This window comes from Phaenicophaeus curvirostris, chromosome 12 (assembly GCF_032191515.1).
Source record: "Phaenicophaeus curvirostris isolate KB17595 chromosome 12, BPBGC_Pcur_1.0, whole genome shotgun sequence".
Classification (NCBI taxonomy): Eukaryota; Metazoa; Chordata; class Aves; order Cuculiformes; family Cuculidae; genus Phaenicophaeus; species Phaenicophaeus curvirostris.
In genome coordinates, this window is record NC_091403.1 from 6130598 (window position 1) to 6148836 (window position 18239).

General features: G+C 39.0%; 1 protein-coding gene across 2 annotated transcripts; it reads left to right on the plus strand.

The window, feature by feature from the left end:
* Positions 1–600: 600 nt before the first annotated feature.
* DTWD1 (DTW domain containing 1) lies at positions 601–16876 on the plus strand. Of its 2 annotated transcripts, XM_069866480.1 has the most exons (7): positions 652–695; positions 2420–2591; positions 3367–3648; positions 4377–4520; positions 5751–6027; positions 10843–11091; positions 16587–16875. In XM_069866480.1, the coding sequence occupies exons 3-6, from the start codon at positions 3373–3375 to the stop codon at positions 11070–11072; spliced, it is 927 nt and encodes a 308-aa protein (XP_069722581.1). In that variant the 5' UTR covers positions 652–695; positions 2420–2591; positions 3367–3372; the 3' UTR covers positions 11073–11091; positions 16587–16875. The 2 variants fall into 2 exon arrangements, with proteins under 2 accessions (XP_069722580.1, XP_069722581.1); XM_069866479.1 differs by lacking the exon at positions 2420–2591 and having other exon boundaries at positions 601–695; positions 16587–16876.
* The last annotated feature ends 1363 nt before the right edge of the window (positions 16877–18239 follow it).

Here is an 18239-nt window from a genome sequence, read left to right on the forward strand (position 1 = left end):
AGTGTCATTCACAGTCACTATCAGTCAGCGTTTGTCAGTGTTAATTATTTGGTAAGTCAGTCAGGGTCAGTCAGTTGGTATTGGTTGGTCATTTAGCTGGTCTGTCAGTCTGTCGCTGTCAGCCAGCCACTGTCACAGAATCATAGAACAGTTTGGGCTGGAAGGGACCTTAAAGATCATCCAGTTCCAACCCCCCTGCCACGGGCAGGGACACCTCCCACCAGACCAGGCTGCCCAAGCCCCATCCAACCTGGCCCTGAACATTTCCAGGGATGGGGCAGCCACAGCTTCCCCAGGTAACGTGTTCCAGTGCCTCACCAGCCTCATAGTGAAGAATTTCTTCCTAAAATCCAATCTAAATCTCCCTCTTCCAATTTAAAAACGTTCCCTCTCAACCTATCACTCCAAGCCTTTGTAAACAGTCCATCCCCAGCTTTCTTGTACCCCTTCAGCTACTGGAAGCTGCTCTAAGGTGCTCCCGGAGCCTTCTCTTCTCCAGGCTGAACAGCTCCAGCTCTCTCCGCCGGCCCCTCGCTCCCTTGTCACTTTCTCAGCCGCCGCCTCCAGGGCCGCGCGGCCCGTAACCACGGCAACGGCCCCGCCGTCCGGCCGCTCTTCCGGCCCGGCCTCCCCGCGGCGCCCGCGCCCCGCGCTTTGGTTCCGGGGCCGCGGCGGGGCGGGAGCGGAGCGAGCGGGTGAGGAGCGGCGCGGGGCCCCCTGAGGGCGGGGGGCGAGCGGGGGATGAGGGGGGCACGGCGGCTTCGAAACGCGCTGTGAGGAGCGCCCGCAGCACAGCTCCGTGCTCGGGGCCCCCTGGTGCCGCCCCGGGCCTTTCCTGCCGGGGAGTCATGCAAGTAGGATGGTTTGGGTTGGAAGGGACCTTAAAGCCCATCCAGTTCCCCCCCTGCCCTGGGCAGGGACACCTCCCACCAGCCCAGGCTGCCCAAAGCCCCATCCAGCCTGGCCTTGAACCCCTCCAGGGATGGGGCAGCCACAGCTTCCCTGGGCAGCCTGGGCCAGGGCCTCAGCACCCTCATGGTAAAGAAATTCCTCCTTATGTCTAGTCTAAATCTGCCCCTCTCCAGTTTATACCCATTGCCCCTTGTCCTGTCACCACAAGCCTTTGCAAACAGTCCCTCCCCAGCTTTCCTGCAGCCCCTTCAGGTACTGGGAGGTCACTCTAAGATCTCCTCAGAGCCTTCTCCAGGCTGAACAACCCCAACTCTCTCAGACTGTCATTATATGGGAGGTGCTCCAGCCCTCGGATCATCCTTGTAGCCTCCTCTAGACCTCTTCCAGCAGCTCCATCTCCTTATGTTAAGGATTACAGAACTGGACACAGTCCTCCAGATGACGTCTCACAAGAGAGGAACAGAGGGGCAGAATCACCTTCCTCACCCTCACTTCTTCCAATGCAGCCCAGGATAGGGTTGGTCTGGGCTGCGAGTGCACATTGCCGGAATCACAGAACAGTTTGGGTTGGAAAGGACCTTAAAACCCATCCCGTTCCACCCCTCCTGCCATGGGCAAGGACACCTTAGAAGGTGTCTGGTAGACCAGACCAGGCTGCCCAAAGCCCCATCCAACCTGGCCTTGAACACCTCCAGGGATGGGGCAGCCACAGCTTCCCTGGGCAGCCTGTAACTCCCCTGGGCAGCAGAATCATACAAGTTGTGTAAACTCTATTGCACCCCATTTTTGAGAAGTCTGCAGCACATATCCTGCTGTAACCAGCTGTTATTTTGAGACCACCAAGCCCTTTCTGTGCTTTGAGAGCAGCGCATCTCTCCTCAGTGTCAATAATCAACGTGCTTGTGGGTGCCCTCTTTGAACACTGCAGTTCCTAAGAGATGATACTGATAGGAATCAGTTTGCAGGCTCGGAATGCACAGCTAATTAGAACAACTGATTACAGGGCCTCTCACCCTCTTTGCTTCTCGAGGAAACTTGATATTGTTATGGGTTAATCTGAGATGTAGGAGATATTTAAAATATCTCAGAGATATTTAAAAGCAAATTACACTATAAAATTTGTATGCATATTAGATTTTCTGTTTATTTGAATGGACATCCCTGACCTATTAAAAGTTAGAGCTTGTCAGCAGGGGAGGGGAAGGTATCACAGCATGCACAAGTATTTAATTTTACCAGAAAATAACAACTAGTGTTTCTGGGGTTAATGGTTTTATTGGAAAGTTAGCCAAATGTTTTGCTTTTGGTTTGGTTATTTTTCAATTAAATTACACTTGTTTTTATTTGAATGCTTAATTTTGGATCCCATCTCAGGAATTATTGTTTGTTTGTTTTTGTTAAACATGACTGGTTCATTACATCATTGCACAAGTGTGATCCCTGACATGAAAAAGTAAACCTCATTTAGCTGAAAGTAAATACTGAGAATGACTTTTTTCTTTTCAAGTGATGCAGCAGAGTGCAAAAGGCAGTTTATAACTACTGCAGGCTGTGCAGGCTTGTAACTGTGGGCTGCTTCAAAGACCAGAGAGGACCCTGAGTCATCTAGCCAGAAGAGTTTCATTAAAACTGTGACTGTGACCCTCTGCACACAGCAAGACGAATTCTGTCTGGATCAGGTATGCGCACACAGTCCTATGTTTCTGATACGTTGTACTCAGAGTACGCAATAAAAATTCTATGCCAGCTATAGAAGGCGAGACAACATCTGTCTTGGAGAAAGCTTGAAAAAAAATAATAAATTAATTAATGTTATTATATAAATACAGACTTGCAGAGTTGGGTTAGCATTTAAGTGTCTGGCATATGGAGCACCAAAGCCATGTTTTAGCTCTTGAGACTAATTTTTCAGCCTCAAGCCTTGTTCCTGGCAGATCTGTCAGCACAGATTTCATTCATGTAGTTTGGTTTGCCCACACACAATAAATTTCAGCAGATCTCTGAAGTTGTACAATTAACTTTTCTGTTAAGAATTTCTGTCCTGTAGGCATTTAATTCAACAGTCATGCTGAAGACTAATGGCACTGCTCATCCAGGTAGATAGTGTCTACCAGTGTTTTCACAAGCTTTTAGACGCTGATCCTACCAACAGAAAAAGTATAATTCTGCATCAGTTAAGTGGGTGGGATAACTTACCTAAAGAAAATGATGAATGGGCTTATGCGGGAGGATCCAGATCTCAGGTTCTTTCTAGCTGTCTATCTCATGCTCTCCTGAAATCTGTTTGGAGTTCTTGGCTCTTTAACAACTGAATGAGATGATTTTATTATTTTTCTGTTACAGGAAATACCTTCTTTGATGAGTTATTTAGTTGCTAAATAGGATTATAAAATTATTTCCAATCAAAGTATATTGGATTTTTATTTAACAGCTACGACATATTCTTTGTTTCAGCTAACCATGTCTTTAAATCCATCTACACTTTTAAATGAAGAAAACTCTCAAGAACCAAAAAGAAATATTGAATGTTTGGAAAGTCTGGAACTGCAGGCTCCATCATCGTTTCAAGATCACCCACTTCAACAATTACAGTTAGCATCGCAGGAAGTGCTTGAAAAGGCAAAAAAGAGTGGGAGATCAAAATGCCCTCGATGCAGTAGTTCAAGGATGTTTTATTGTTATACGTGCTTTGTTCCTGTTGAGACTGTCCCAACCAAAGAAATCCCGACTGTGAAGGTTAATATTTCTTACAGATTTTTTATAATGTTCTTGTGCCTTTTATTTACTGGGGACAGGGAGCAGGCAGTCTGTGCCCATTTCTTTTCTGATTCATTCTTTATGGCCACTCATCTTTAACACACCTATACAGTTAGATAAAACTGTTGTTCTTATTTGAGGAATTACATATACGAACACTGACAATGCTCCAGTCCTCACAAACATTTACGTATCCAGTAGATGAGAAAGTAAGCTGAAGTCACTCAGCTGCTCATGCAAATGGCTATATTTTCACTTACTACTTAAAAGTTTCTTTAAAGTACTCTTACCTTCATTCATCAGTTTCTAAAAGCAGAGTATATTGTGAACAAAAGAGTATCTGTCCATAATCAAGACTGAATTTCACATAAAATGCGAGGTAAATGGCATTCTTAAATGTCATGGTTGTATAATTCAGATAAACACTCTTAAAATAGAAAGAAAGAATAAAAAATTTAACGCCCAACAGCTAAAATACTTGGAGAAACCGTCAAAGAGAGCAGAGACATTTTGCAAAATCACCTAGGAACTAAAATGCATTTTAAAATCACTTTGTAATTTAATAGCATTATGAAAATACTTTAGAAGTACTTTGGAAATTTGACCTAGTGGATTTAGATGTATTTTCACTAAAATGGCCATTTTTGCAACAGAATTAGATGAAGACCTAATACCTCTTTTTTTTTTCTCCCCCCTTTTTACTATAGTTACCGTTGAAGATTGACATTATTAAACACCCAAATGAAACTGATGGCAAAAGCACCGCTGTGCATGCTAAGCTCCTGGCACCTGATGATGTTACAATTTATAAATACCCTTGCATTCCAGAATATGAAGAAAACAGACATGAAGTAAGACGTTCTATATAGAAAGCAGGGCTTTCTGCTGGGGAGATGCAGAGGTAACTTGTATACTTCCTCCTGCAGTGGTACTGGACTCTGCAGCGAGGGAACAGTAAAATCATTATTCTATTCATGCAGTCCACCCCATCTTGCTCTCTCAAAGCTTGGGACTACAAGCGTACTGTGGTCATGGACTGTCCTCCATAGCTTAGAAAAACTGTAGTGCTATCCAACCACCTCAAATTTCCTACATTCATCACCTTAAATAATGTATAATTTGCTTTACTGTGTACCGTAAGAAATATTTTGCCTAAACATATGAAAGCATTCAACGGACAGGGAGTTAAACAGCAGTTGCTTATCACATTCAGCAGCTGTAGTATTTAAACCTCCTTAAACATTATAGTATTTGCTATTACAGAGAAAACCAACTAAAATACAACTATTGTCAAACAAAGAGGCTGAAAAAAAGCTGTGAAGTTGGATTTTTATGCTTATTTAAGTGGTATGACTGATCTGGAATCTAATATTTATACTTTTGATGTCATAACACTTTAACACTTATATTATTGTTTGACTACCTGAAGAAGAGGAAAATACACACTTGTCAGAGACATTATTTTCATCAAGAAACGAGCCATCAAGGAAAGCACAGGTGGCGAAGAGGCTGGAAGCTGAAAAAAGCAGAAAGAGCAATGTAGAAAGCAGACAAAAGTGGGAAGAGATTGCTGTGATTTGGTAGGGCCCAGGCTTTCCAAGTCAGATTCTGAATGCTGCAGTAAGTTGTTGGAAATATACTAAGTAAGGTCATCCCATCACTGGTATTTTTCATGTATTTGTGGGACTTGCAACAGACACGGGGGCAGAAGATGTTACTTTGTCTGATCTAAAATCTGTGAATGAAATTAGTTTCTTTATAGTCTTCCTGCTCCATACAATGCAATGACAAGTGAAATTTGAACATCCTTAGGCTGTTGGCTTGGCTGAAAAAGTGTTAGAATTGGTAGTAGAAGCAAGGAGGTGACATTTAATTAAAAATCTCTAATAAGTATCTTTATTATTTTAATGTAGTTTTTTTATCCTTTAGACAATAGAATATTTTTAAGAGATACTCTTTCTTCTGCTCCTGACTTAAATGTGTGTGGGCAGGGATAGAAATTTTCTGTTCTTTAATGAAAAAATGCCTGGTTTTTTATTAGATTTTGTTGACACTCAGATCTCTTTCTTTTCTCCATTTAGATAGCACTTATCTTTCCTGGCCCAAATTCAGTTTCAGTAAAAGATATCCCTTTCTATCTCCAAAAATACACTAAGAAAGGCATTTGTGGTAGTGACGATGACTGTTCCAGAGAGCCATTTCTTAAGAAAGCAAAAATAGAACCTAAAGAAGAAGAAAAAAATCTAAATGACTGCATCTCAAGCAACAGGAGTGAAGGCACTGGCCTGAGGAAAATAATATTTATTGACAGTACCTGGAACCAAACTAACAAAATAATAACTGATGAACGACTTCAAGGTAAAAAACATTTATATTGAGTTGTTTTTGCTGCGGAAACGATGAAGGGAAATGCATGTCTATAACTTGAGCATAATGCAAGTGTATACCTAACCCTGTGTCTGAATATACTTGAAAGATTCAACAGTCTGTTTCAGTGGTGTGGAAATCTTCCTGTTCCTTCTCCTGTCATATAATTTGTTTTGCAAAATGATAAGACTAATATAAGAAATCATTTACATTTTCTTCTCCTGCTTCTCTGTTGGAACTAATAGTCTCGCAGAATGAAAGCTGTCATGTTAGGCAATACAGTTCTTCAAATCATCTTCAAAAGAAGCCAGGAACATTTCCTTTGCAGGTGGGTTTTTTAGGAGAGCCATGGGACCATTTTTATACACTAGTGGCATGCAGGCGCTAGAAGGTGAACAAGGGATCTAGGAGATACAGCTCAAGTATATCATGGCTTGGTTTATTTTTCTAGTGAAGTCCTTTGTTTCATGGTCATTCCAATGACCTCACTGTTTACCAGACAAAAGGGGAATGCCTGCTTTGCCTCCACATCCTCCCATCTCTGAAAGCAAAAACTTGTCATTCTGCAAAGGTTTTTTGTCTTAGGTTCATTACAAGAAGTTTACAGTTAAGTATTCTAAATAAAACCACAAAAGATAAAACAATGTGGCAATAGCATTTTGGTTTCATTTTAGATAAATAGGAGTTTGAAAATATTTTCGTTAGTGAAAAAGGTGCACTTAGCTGGGAGGCAGCCTATCAGGTTAATATGTAATATACATAACTGCCTGCTTTGCGCTGGACCCTACAAAGAATTTCACAGACTTCTTACATGCAAGATTAATGCTGTCTTGCTGTCTAGTCAGTTTATAAAGAATCCCACATGTTAGTATAACGTATTGGCTAATTAAAATCCTAAGTATTTAGCTTAACACAAAACATACTCTACTAGATAAACAGAAATATTACTGTAGCGATTAGAGTAATTGCACGTTGCAAGTTGCTTGTGAAGCATTTGGGACTTATTTTTAAAGGATGAATTTAGGAAAAGTAACAAGCAGCCAAGGAAGCCGAAGATTTCCATGGAAGCTTATGCAGTTTATCACTAAAAAATTTGTGATTGCTGTAACTTTGGAGCTCTTAAAGAGTGGTTTCCAGTTACCCCACATGCAAATGCTGATCTTGTGGACTCTTCCCTCCTTTCTAGAACTTCATCTCTGTTCCAGCTGTACTCCAGCTCTCTGTTTTCCTGAGCACCTTTCAGGATTGCTATAAGGTGTGACTAGTATCATGCAAGTCAGTCTCTTTTATCCACAACCAGAGGAGAATTTTACCCTCCATACAGCAGGTATAACAGTGTGCACAGCGTGTGCATTCATTGCTTTCCTGACTGTCTGTCATAAAGGACATAAGTTGCATTAATACTCCTTTTAGAGAGCAGAGTTTTGCCTTCCAAGATGAATGGGGCAGAGTTTTCTTAGCTATAAACTGATTAAATTACGTTGTTCATACACACAAAATAGAGAACTGCTGTCATTTTTCAGTTTAACTGCGAATGAAGTCATCATCCAACAAAATGTTCCTCGTATATTAAAGATCACAAAAGGAGTGTCCATAATTCCAAACAAGACCTAATTGCTGTACTTACTCAGAAAGATGAAGTTACAGGAAATACGGGATTGATACATTAAGAAAGCCAGGAGAATGTAAAGAAATGTTTTGTGTTTTATAAGCCTGCATTTGCAGAATAAGTCTACGTAACTGTGCTGCAAAAGAAAGCAAATGAGTATATAAGCCTTAAGAAGAAACAGCCAAGAAAACTTGGACCAAACCCCTCACTTCTATATTCTTCTCGGAAAAGTGGTGTAATATATCTTCAGAAAGCAAAATTAAGTCAGTTGTCTTAAAGACAGGAAATATTTAAAAGTTGGTAATGTCTAGGATTGATTACTTCATTAAAACTGATCGTTAGATCAGAAAGGAAATAGTTGCATCTAATGTTAATGATTACTTTCTCATATGAGTGATGAAGCTTATTGGGAACATCAACATAGTTGTTAAAGAAACTGATTGGTATTTTTTCCTGTAAGTTTGATCTACTTTGCATTATCCAAATGTCTTATTTTACTAGCTTATATATCCTCTTCTACAGGGCTGAATCATATATCTGCTTTGGTTGTGTGGATTTTTTAAGTTTCTGTGCTTGCTTTCATTTCTGCAAGAAAATGGTACCTTCACCTACGCAAAGCGAGGATATTTGAGAGCATTATGCTGGTGTTCTCTGAGTTAAACTCCCCTCATCCTCTTTTTCTGACAAATCTCTTGTCCTTTTATCACATGTTCATTTTCTTCCCTCAAAAATCATACTTAGAGGTGTGATGCAAAGACAAGGTGGGAGTTCTGACACAAGTTTCAAAGTTCTTTCCAAAATCACACATGCTGACATGATTGAGGGGACCGTAGCAGAGGCAAGGTGAATCCAAGGTAGATAAACCTCTTCTTTCTCAGCCTAAATCCTTAAGGTACTTTTAAAGCTTAGGACTATGGAAGATTAGGGAAGGAGCAGAATTCCTGTCTGAAATAGTATTTTCAAGCTGCTACCTCCTTAAGAAATTAATAGTATAATGAAAATAACAATACGCACATTAGTCAGAGCTTGGACTCTTACTAGCTACTATAGGTGCAAAACAGAAACTACTTCACATTTTCAGCACTAGTAGTTCTTGAAGTGGTGGATCTCAGCTCACTGTACAAACTACAGGGACAAAGATGTGATGGAAGGTTCATAGTTAAGGAACAGGCTTCAGCACATGTGTAAACTTTACAACTTACATCCATCTTGTTGATAAGAACTTAGAACTCTCTTAGATGTAACATCAGTGAACAAACATCATTAATATAGGATCCTACAGGTTTGAGCATATTATAGTGGAGGGAGCACAGGGACTGCGCTGTGATAATAGGTTGTAGCGTATCAGGAGAAAATGGAGGCTTATGGAAAGATGGAAGATCTCTCTGAAAGGTACTGTCTGCCCTAAGACAAGTACGCAGGAGAACAACTTCTGTAAGCAAGTTTGGTTACATTACCTAAGCAGATTTAAAGGTAGCTCTATTTCCATTTCGCTTGATCTCAGATTCATAGAAAAGTTTATTTCTAATGAGCTCCATGTATGTATGTGGATACTAAAGAAGCAAAACCAACATGTTCATTTTCTTCGTATTATAAACTTTCACACAAACAATCAGTATTTATTAAAAAACATTTCCTTCACCTTTATAGATACAAATGCAGTACAGATTATAAACACGCCTAGTAAACTCTAACCCTTAGGCCCCTTCTAATTTTTGTTTTAAAAAAAACCTCCTAAAATTCTTTGTTTGAAATTAACTGATCTTGCATTTGTAGTAAGCTCAGTAGCATCAGTGGTCTTGCCTGTACTGAAGTTTTGTTTGTATGCAAACCACAAATAGGTTGGAGTTTACCTTGGAGGAGTCATCCCCTAAATTTAGTTCACTGTGGTTATGGTGGAAATGTTGCTGAATTTGATGCAAGCTTTCACTTTGGTTAGGGCTGAGAATTCAAGTATTGAAACCTCTTGAGGGAAACAAACTTAATGTAGGTTCCTATTACTATATTGAATAAACTTGAATAGGACTGTTACAACTAATAATTAGACTTTTGTTATTTTGAATTTTTGGTTCCAAAATGCCAACAGTACCATCTAAACTCAGTGATGGAATCTCCTCTTTTTCAGCTCTTTAAAAACACTCTAAGAAAGATTTCTTCTGCTACACAGAGTATCGCACGTAACTAACTGCAAAGCAAGCAACTAAATTCATCTTGCAGTTACACTACAAGAATTAAACATAGGTTGAAGGTAAAAAGTATAGAATTACAGGTGCTGGGCTATAGGCCAGTTTTCGCTCCTGAATTTGGACCTTACTGAGCCTTTTGTGTCCAGACTTCTTTGCCTTCAACTTTCAAGCAATTCTTAAACCATATTGTTACTTATGCTATTAAGTGTATGAAACCAATCCCATGACAAACACTTAGAAAAAGATAATTTTACAACCTGATCCTGGTGTTATTGACAGGTGTATACACTATTCTTTATATTCCAGCTGCCCATCCTGTTTACAAAGAGATTTCACATTAAGGGGGCTTTAATTTTGAGTAGTTTGTGCATTTTAAGGAACATAAAAATCAAGATAAATGTTTAAAATTCATCTGCATAATGAAACAGTTCAAGACTATGGTAGATAAAAGATTTTCATATACCATACAAAGACCCTATTTCTTTCTTTCATCTCAAGTGGGAATGCTTTTAGTTTCTAATAAAATTAATGACCAGATTGTGTCATAATTACTCCTGAGTAATCCCAGGGAGATTTCAGTTACTTAACAAGCATAAATGAAGAGTGTCTGGCTCTTAGCAAATATTTCTCAGTCAGCAAAACTAAGTCTGGGTGATTCTGTTTTACGCTTGGAAAGTATTAACTTTACAAAAGTTGAGGGTTATTATTCCTTTTATGAACATTGATGAGTCTTTGTAGGTGTGGGTTTCACTCTTCCTATGTGAATAGACCCTACAGTTTACTGACGGCTGTGAGGCTGGGTGAATGAAAGGATAACCAGTAAGTTTTAATTGCAAATAGGAGGACTGTAACATTTACAGCACTTTTTCATCTAATTTCAAGGTGGTCCACAAAGGAAAATAAAATTATTGCCTCCATTTCACGGATTAGAAATGGAGGTTCACTAAAGACCTGTTTGGCATCCCACCAGTCCTCATTGCTTAATCTATGTCATCTTTTTTTTCTTGACAGGGTTGCTGCAAATTGAGTTGAAGACAAGGAAAACTTGCTTTTGGCGTCATCAAAAGGGAAAGCCAGATACGTACCTTTCCACAATTGAAGCAATTTATTATTTCCTTGTGGACTATCATCAGGAGGTTCTGAAAGAGAACTACAAAGGACAATATGATAATTTGCTTTTCTTCTTTTCATTTATGTACACATTGATTAAAAATGCCAAATGTTGTGCAGGAAAACAATAAGATATCTGTCTATAGGTAAGTAACACTGCGTTTTGATTTGTTTCTTTTGTAATGATCAACTGCACAAGCATAACTAACAAGTCTGGAAGTCGATTGCACTGAGTAAGGTTTACAGTATTTGTACTGAAGTGATCTGCAGACCTTATGTCCTGCACACGTGAGGTTGTATAACTACTCAAATGAGCAGTCTGATTAGAATAACCTATTTGAAAACAGTTATGCCTCGCTAAATATCGCTGTGTTCAAACCTACAGACCTGAGGCTCAGCACAGTGAGGTGACTGGAGGTGGGGATTGGAGGACTCAGCCCCTCTCACCGCAAAGAGTGAAGTCTCTTAACTTTGCAAAGGAATTAGTATGCTAGCTTTTTATTTTAGTAATACTTTCTTTCAGGTGTTTTTGTTGTGTTTTATTCAGTAATACTGATTTCACTTTCACGACATCAAATGTTTCCTGAAGTATTAGGGTGTTATTTAATGGGGGGCACCATACAAAATAGATAAGTATAGACTTCTTCAAAGAAATTAATTTAGTTAAGTGTTTATCGTTATTATATAATAGCATTATCATTTTGAGGAGCCATCATTTAACAAATGTGACTATGGCACATCATAGACTGTGAAATTTTGTAGATGCCACAGACTTGTAAGTAGCCTAAATCGCTCAGTGTGTTGTTGGAATTACCTGAAAATGTAGATCTTTTCCCAGGACCTAAGGCAAAGTAATTTGCAGAGACAAGAAATAAAGAAGATGGTGGTTCCAACCACAATATTTCTGACAGGGCTTCCTTAAATTAGCCAGACTGTGAATCTGGTGTGGTTTTTCTTTTACAGCAATAGTGCAAATTTGAATAGCATAAATAGGACTGACTGTGCTGCTGAAATTTTTGCTGGTACGTGTAGCACTGCTGGCAGAGTCATCACATGTGAATGTAATTAGACAAGTGTGACTTGGCCAAGCTATACCAGTACAGCTAATGTTGGCAGAGGTAACAGACCTAAGCTGTAGCTTTACAAGCAGAGTTATACGAATATATTTTTATCGTACTAGGATGTTCTGCCAGAAAAATTCACGTCGGTAAAAATTACACTCTTATGGTAGAAAAAAAGTGGTTTATTAGAGGTACAATATATGATGGATGGATACTTCTGCATACACTCAGAAGTGTGCTACTTAGGAAAAACCTAAATCTTATTTGAGTGACACAGATTAAAAAAAATAGAATAGATTTTTTAAACAGAAATTCCGAAGTTTTTGTTGTATATTTTCTTTAAAAAAATCTGCCTAAATTCTCGGCTGGAGCAGACTCTCTCTCCAGGGGCACTTTCACACCCTGGTGAAAAATATTTCAAGAAATTCTTTTTACACTTTCACAGCAATCCATACCAGTTCCACAACTTATTTATACTATGCTTTTTAATGCTTCAAGGTATTGAAATCAAAGTTAATATTGCTTAAAACAAGACACAAATACACTCTCTCTGCGAGGTATACTTATCTTCAGGCTTGTATGCTTATCTATATAAGTGAACGCATATGAAAATGCATTTCAGTGGACAAAACCCATCTCCTGCATTTACAAAGAGAAAGGCTGGTTAAGTTACGTGAGTGCACATGAAGCGTGAACAATAACAGCACCAGGAGCAGCACAGGCTTGCAGTCAGAATGAGAAAGATAGTTTTTAAATATACCTATACATTGAGTTTGTGTGCCAGGCAATGAGATAAAACAACACATTTCTTAGTAATTTGGTTCCTCTTGCTATTTAGAGGTTATTTTGGATCTTACTGTTATTAATGCTATTTCCTTTGGTATGAATTTTGATAGTCTTCTGACATTTCCATCTGTTCTTGTATTAAACAAAGATTGTTGTAATATTTTTTTTAAAATCACGCAAGTATAATAGCTTGAGAAGGAAACTTTCACCCACTTTAAACAAACAAAAATAAAATGAACCCACTGACCTTGTTTTACAAGAACCAGAGAGAAAAATTGGGGGCGGGGGGGAGTTACTTCCAAGACACATTTCCCTGAAAACATGTTTTTTTATTTAAGAAGCAGAGGTCAGATAAACACTTATATAAGCTGTTCTTTGTTACATTTGGAAAATAGTTTCATAAGGTTAAAAATGGTTTCCAAATTTAAGTTTTGTGTATTTGAACAATGGGAGTTAAGAATCTATTCCAAAAGTAAATTGATTTTAATTCTCAGGTGAAATCAATGTACAGAAAAGATTTTAAATCTGGAACACTCTGTCCAGGAATTGGGTTCAGATTCTTTTTCTTCCAGTGTAACCTCAGCGTAATGCAAGAGTCATTCTTATAGCAAGTGACAAAAGCACATCTAATACCCGTAATTAATTATGGTCTGTGGATGTTCCTGTGATAACCTTTTATGAGGGCAGGAGGAGGTTATTGTGACTTCTGCTGCAAAACTGTTCTGTCTGAGCAGCAGATGTAGTTCCCCCTTCTCTCCCCTCTCCTGCTTTCCCCTTTGTAAATATTTAAATCCTCTATTTAATTTCAGTACTGGTATAAGACACCAAACCAACCAAGTCATCCACCTCACTCTGAAAGTGTCTCAGTACTGCTTATACATTTTTCCGGCTTTGAGACTAAGGAATAATTTTGTTCTACCAAATGAAAGCGATCAAGTGGTTAATCCTTTCAAGCGCAATTAGCAGCACTGACCTCCCTGTTCTTTAAATTGAGGGTCACGGGGAGGTAAAGGCCAGTTCTGGGCCTTTTCTTTCATATCAGAATACCCCTTCACTAACTATCTCCTCTGTTTCCAAAAACATCAGAGAGAAAAGGGGAAAACAGGCTTCCATTAGCAGTAATTTAAACAGCCATAAGTTAAAGGGGGAGGAAAAGGAAGAGCATCTCTATCTATCTCCTTTCACAACAGAAGACATCTGGCCTCCTGTTAGGAGGCCCCAGATAACGAAGAACCTGTCATTACAAACCTCCGCGATGTGTTCTGAGAACCATTTTACCTGCAATCTGGCTCATTCATTTCCTGCCACTGAAGCCATCTGCTTTTGCTTATTGTGGGTATTTTCGTTCTTTGTTTGGCCAGGATCGTGAAGTGGCTTCACTTTAGCATGCCTGGATGCTTGGTCAGAGGGAGGATTTAATCCTTTTCTCAAAACGAATAAGAGAGGGAGCTGCAAAAAAACAATTCCTTTCCTGGAAGGTAGCACAAAAGTCATCCAACAAGCCTAGGTTGAATAAAGGGTCATGGCAGCGCATGGGGTAAAGCTACACTGAGATTGAAAAGAGATGACAACTTGGAATCTACAGCCGAATCTTCCAGAGCACTTGTAATCTCACCTGATTGAAATCCTTTGCTACTGCTCCTTGCCATTTTGTTTCAGTTTGAGTCCATCTCATTTTCCAGAGGCTTCTTCAGGTCCAATTGCAGAGTAATGCAGTGATCTCTGCTTGCTTTTCGCTTGCACCGAGCTTCAGTATTTTGCCTCAATGCTGTAAAAATCAGTCTGTCTTCATAAATGCTGGTCATAGCACGCTTATATAAAATGTAATGTTCCACCTATCCCTATCTTTGAAAATAGCAAAATAAGGAGGAGAAAAACTTCCTACTAGTTTTGTATCACTTCCTATAATACAGTTACTTCCAGATACTGCTAATTTGTGCCTCAAAGTATTCCAAAAAGTTGCACACCAGCTGAATTAATCAGAACTTCTTTTGTGACACAAAACTTAACGGTGACTGCAGCAATGTTAAAACAGGAAAGCTTTCCCACTAAGATGAAAAGATCAGGTGGCTATACAGAAACATGTAGGTGTGTAAATATGAATAAATATATACCTCCCTCCCAGTGATAAATGCATTGGGACACAAGCCAAAGATTTTCTCTAGGCTGTTTCTATCTTAGGGAACATAAAGACAAAATCAGTGTGGTATCAGAGTTTAAAAAATTAAAGAATGCGGTTATACATGCATATAACATATAGCTGAGCCTATTGATGTACACAGATGAGTAGTTTGACTAGGAATTAATTTGTTAATTTTGGATGCACTATCCAACTCAAGTGCTGTATTATCCATCTAAACAATACACTGGAAAAACAAGTAACATTTCATACCTTTTCACCATTTTGAATATTGCTGCTAATGGGTCTAGCGTAGGTCCCTACTCTTGTCTTGTAAAGCACCACGTTTTCTTTTCATCTCCAAGCACACTGCAGCGTTAGATCTGTTAAAAAACACTACTGACTGCTGCAAAATCAACTCCTTGCAATAAGGTTAAGCGCTTCCATCCAGGCCTAACAAGGCATGCCAAAAGAGACCAAAGGGGCAAATAGGTTATTCCAAAACAATTAAAAGAATAAAACGGAAAAGAAAAATTTGGGGAGGTTAATCTACATTGAAAATCTGACTCACCTGCACAGAAGAAATGCCATGGATCACCCTCAGCCATCTGTTTAGCAGAGAAGAGCGAAAGCGTCCCCACCCTGGTACTAAGGAAAGTGCATTTTTCCCAGAAAATCCTGTGTGAACACCTAAAGTGAACACACATGGATGGCACCTGTGATGGAAAACATATGTTATATATAACGCAACATCACGGGTTTTTTGCTGCCATTTGCTCACTTACTGGAGAACAAAATACTCTATTGCAATGTACTTTTCTTACAAACAACAACATGTAAACCTATTAATGTAACTCTAAATGTTATCACATACCTTCTGTCCTACCAAACTGAGGTAAGACCTGGCCTTTGCTCTGGGAGAGTACATTTTTGTGCACACGACCTGGAATGAAAAGTGACTTTAATCAAACAAGTTGTCTGTGAGGTAAACAACACGGACCTTTCATTTTTCATGAGATTTTGTGTCTCAGCATGACTGTTGAAGACGATACTATCAACAATGATTGGATATAATCTCTAGTCATATAATGTCTATATCTGTTGATATTCACAAGTCCTGGTTATAAACACACTTTAGGGTTCTTGAAGCTTTCATCATAACGACTTAGGAAAGCCTTACTCAATTAAAATTTGAGTTATCAAAAACATTCCTATGGACACTATTTAGAAGCATCTCATAATCAGCAAGTCTTTTTTTTCCAAACCATATTTGAGTGCCACTCTAACAGCCTGAAGGTCTGCTTCAGAACCATTTCTGAAGCCATTTGCTTTGGAGACAGATGTTAATGAATTGAACAGAATCAGGCTCTTCATAAGTCTTAAAAAAGACACTATCTTTAGTGTCTTTTCTACAGAAGAGCGATGCTTTGGGTTCCAGAAAAATACTTTGGTCAAGCTGAAACTGCAGAATTAATTTCAAATGTTGCTGTGAAAGCTAACTATAAGTTCTGTATTTCAGAAACATCATAAATGATTTCTTTCTTTCAAAAATTATTTTGGGGGCTTCATGACTAAGTTGTTTACCAAATGCAGCATGAATTCCCAGTGACCTGAACCTCCATTTTCTAGTGATTACTCTTTGCAGCTGAAACATTCTAACAAGCTTTCTCTGTTCACAGGCTTCCTTTGGGCTGAATCAATGCTGCAGAGTCAGTATTTTTCACATTTACAGCAGATAAGGAAGCAACGTGACACAACTTCAGTTTTCAGAAATATCATGTAAAGCACCTCAGTCTACTTGAAGCAGCTGGATCACTGAACTTCCTTGGTTAACCTCAAACACGTCTAAGTGTGTTAAGAGTACTGGCTTCCATCTGCATACCTATGTCAATTAAGAGCACAAAAACGTTTGCATTCTTTTCTATCATGACTGTGTTGGCATAAAATAAAATATAGAAACCTTTACATTGCCAAAAGCTTCCTCATTTCCTCTAGCATGGCTTAGTCGGTCTGGGAACTGGTTTATATTCAATGCCTGAAGCAGCTGCCAGGGAATTTGCCAACAAATTTATACTGCCAAACTCTTAAATGCAGGATACTCTCTTACATAGGCATAGCCTAAACAATCTTGATCACTTTAAAAGGAAAATACATTGAAAAAATATAATGGAGTAAGAAACGGGAGATCTTGAATCTTTTGAAATCCATGGAAACTAGCGCAGTAGATTCAAGCTAGCAAGGTAACGTGCAATACTGTAGGTGTTCTAACATATGGATAGCCCTATGGAAATGAGCAGAATTTCTTTTTCTACGCCTCTGAAAATTCTGCCCTCTGCGTATAGGCAGTGACCATTTTCAGTTGAACATGCTTATATATGTTCATCTTGTGAGGCAGCAGTTTTGAAAAGACATTTCTTGTTTATCTCTCGATGCACTGGCACTTTTCTTCTGAGAAATTAACTTAGCTAACACCATACTGAACTCGGTCACTGGTTTTTATACCTTCTTTTGTTTCCCAGAAATACAGGATTAGCTTGCCAGAGATAATAGAATTGGGATCTTCCTGTGCTGCTGAAATTACTGTTTCATTTGCACCCATTACTGGAGCCAAGTCTGTATCTGAGACCAAAAGGGAATACAATAGAAAATGCGCTATTATGAGAGGAAAAGCCACTGCTTCAAGTTATCAAGACAACACCAAAGCACATTAATCAAGTGTACAATAAACAATGACAGTTTGTTGTTCCATCTGAATGAAAAATTTAGGTCCATTTGTAGTATTCAGACCTAGAATCAAATCTTGACAGTTATATGTACTAATGAAAACTAGTAAAAAAGTTTTGTGCGTTGTCTGTGTAAGCTATGAAAACAAATACTCCTAAGATTTAAGAGGCAGTTTTGCACAAGGCTCTTGTGAGGTCACTAAACAAAGCACATATGTAGAATTTGAGGATGACATCCATTATGTTACAACATGGAGTCTATTTCAACACTACTCACAGTGCAAATCTACAGTCTCAGTTCTGCTCAGTTCCATATTTCCATGGCTCTGCAGGCAAGAAGCACTCAATTTACATACAATCCATTGCAGATCCAGGAATCAACATTTTATTATAGTAGTCCAAGAGATTTCACAGTTTGGGTCAAGATGGCAGAACAGAGATCTACAAATTGCTAATAATTCCTACAGCCTCTAAACACAGTGCTCATGAATGGTGTACTTGTAGATTAACTCTACTGATAAAGAAACAGGGCTTAGTTCAGAGCTGTAGCACCACCAATACCAACTAGATGCCCTCATCCTCTTGTTCATTGAGCCCTTCAACGAACCA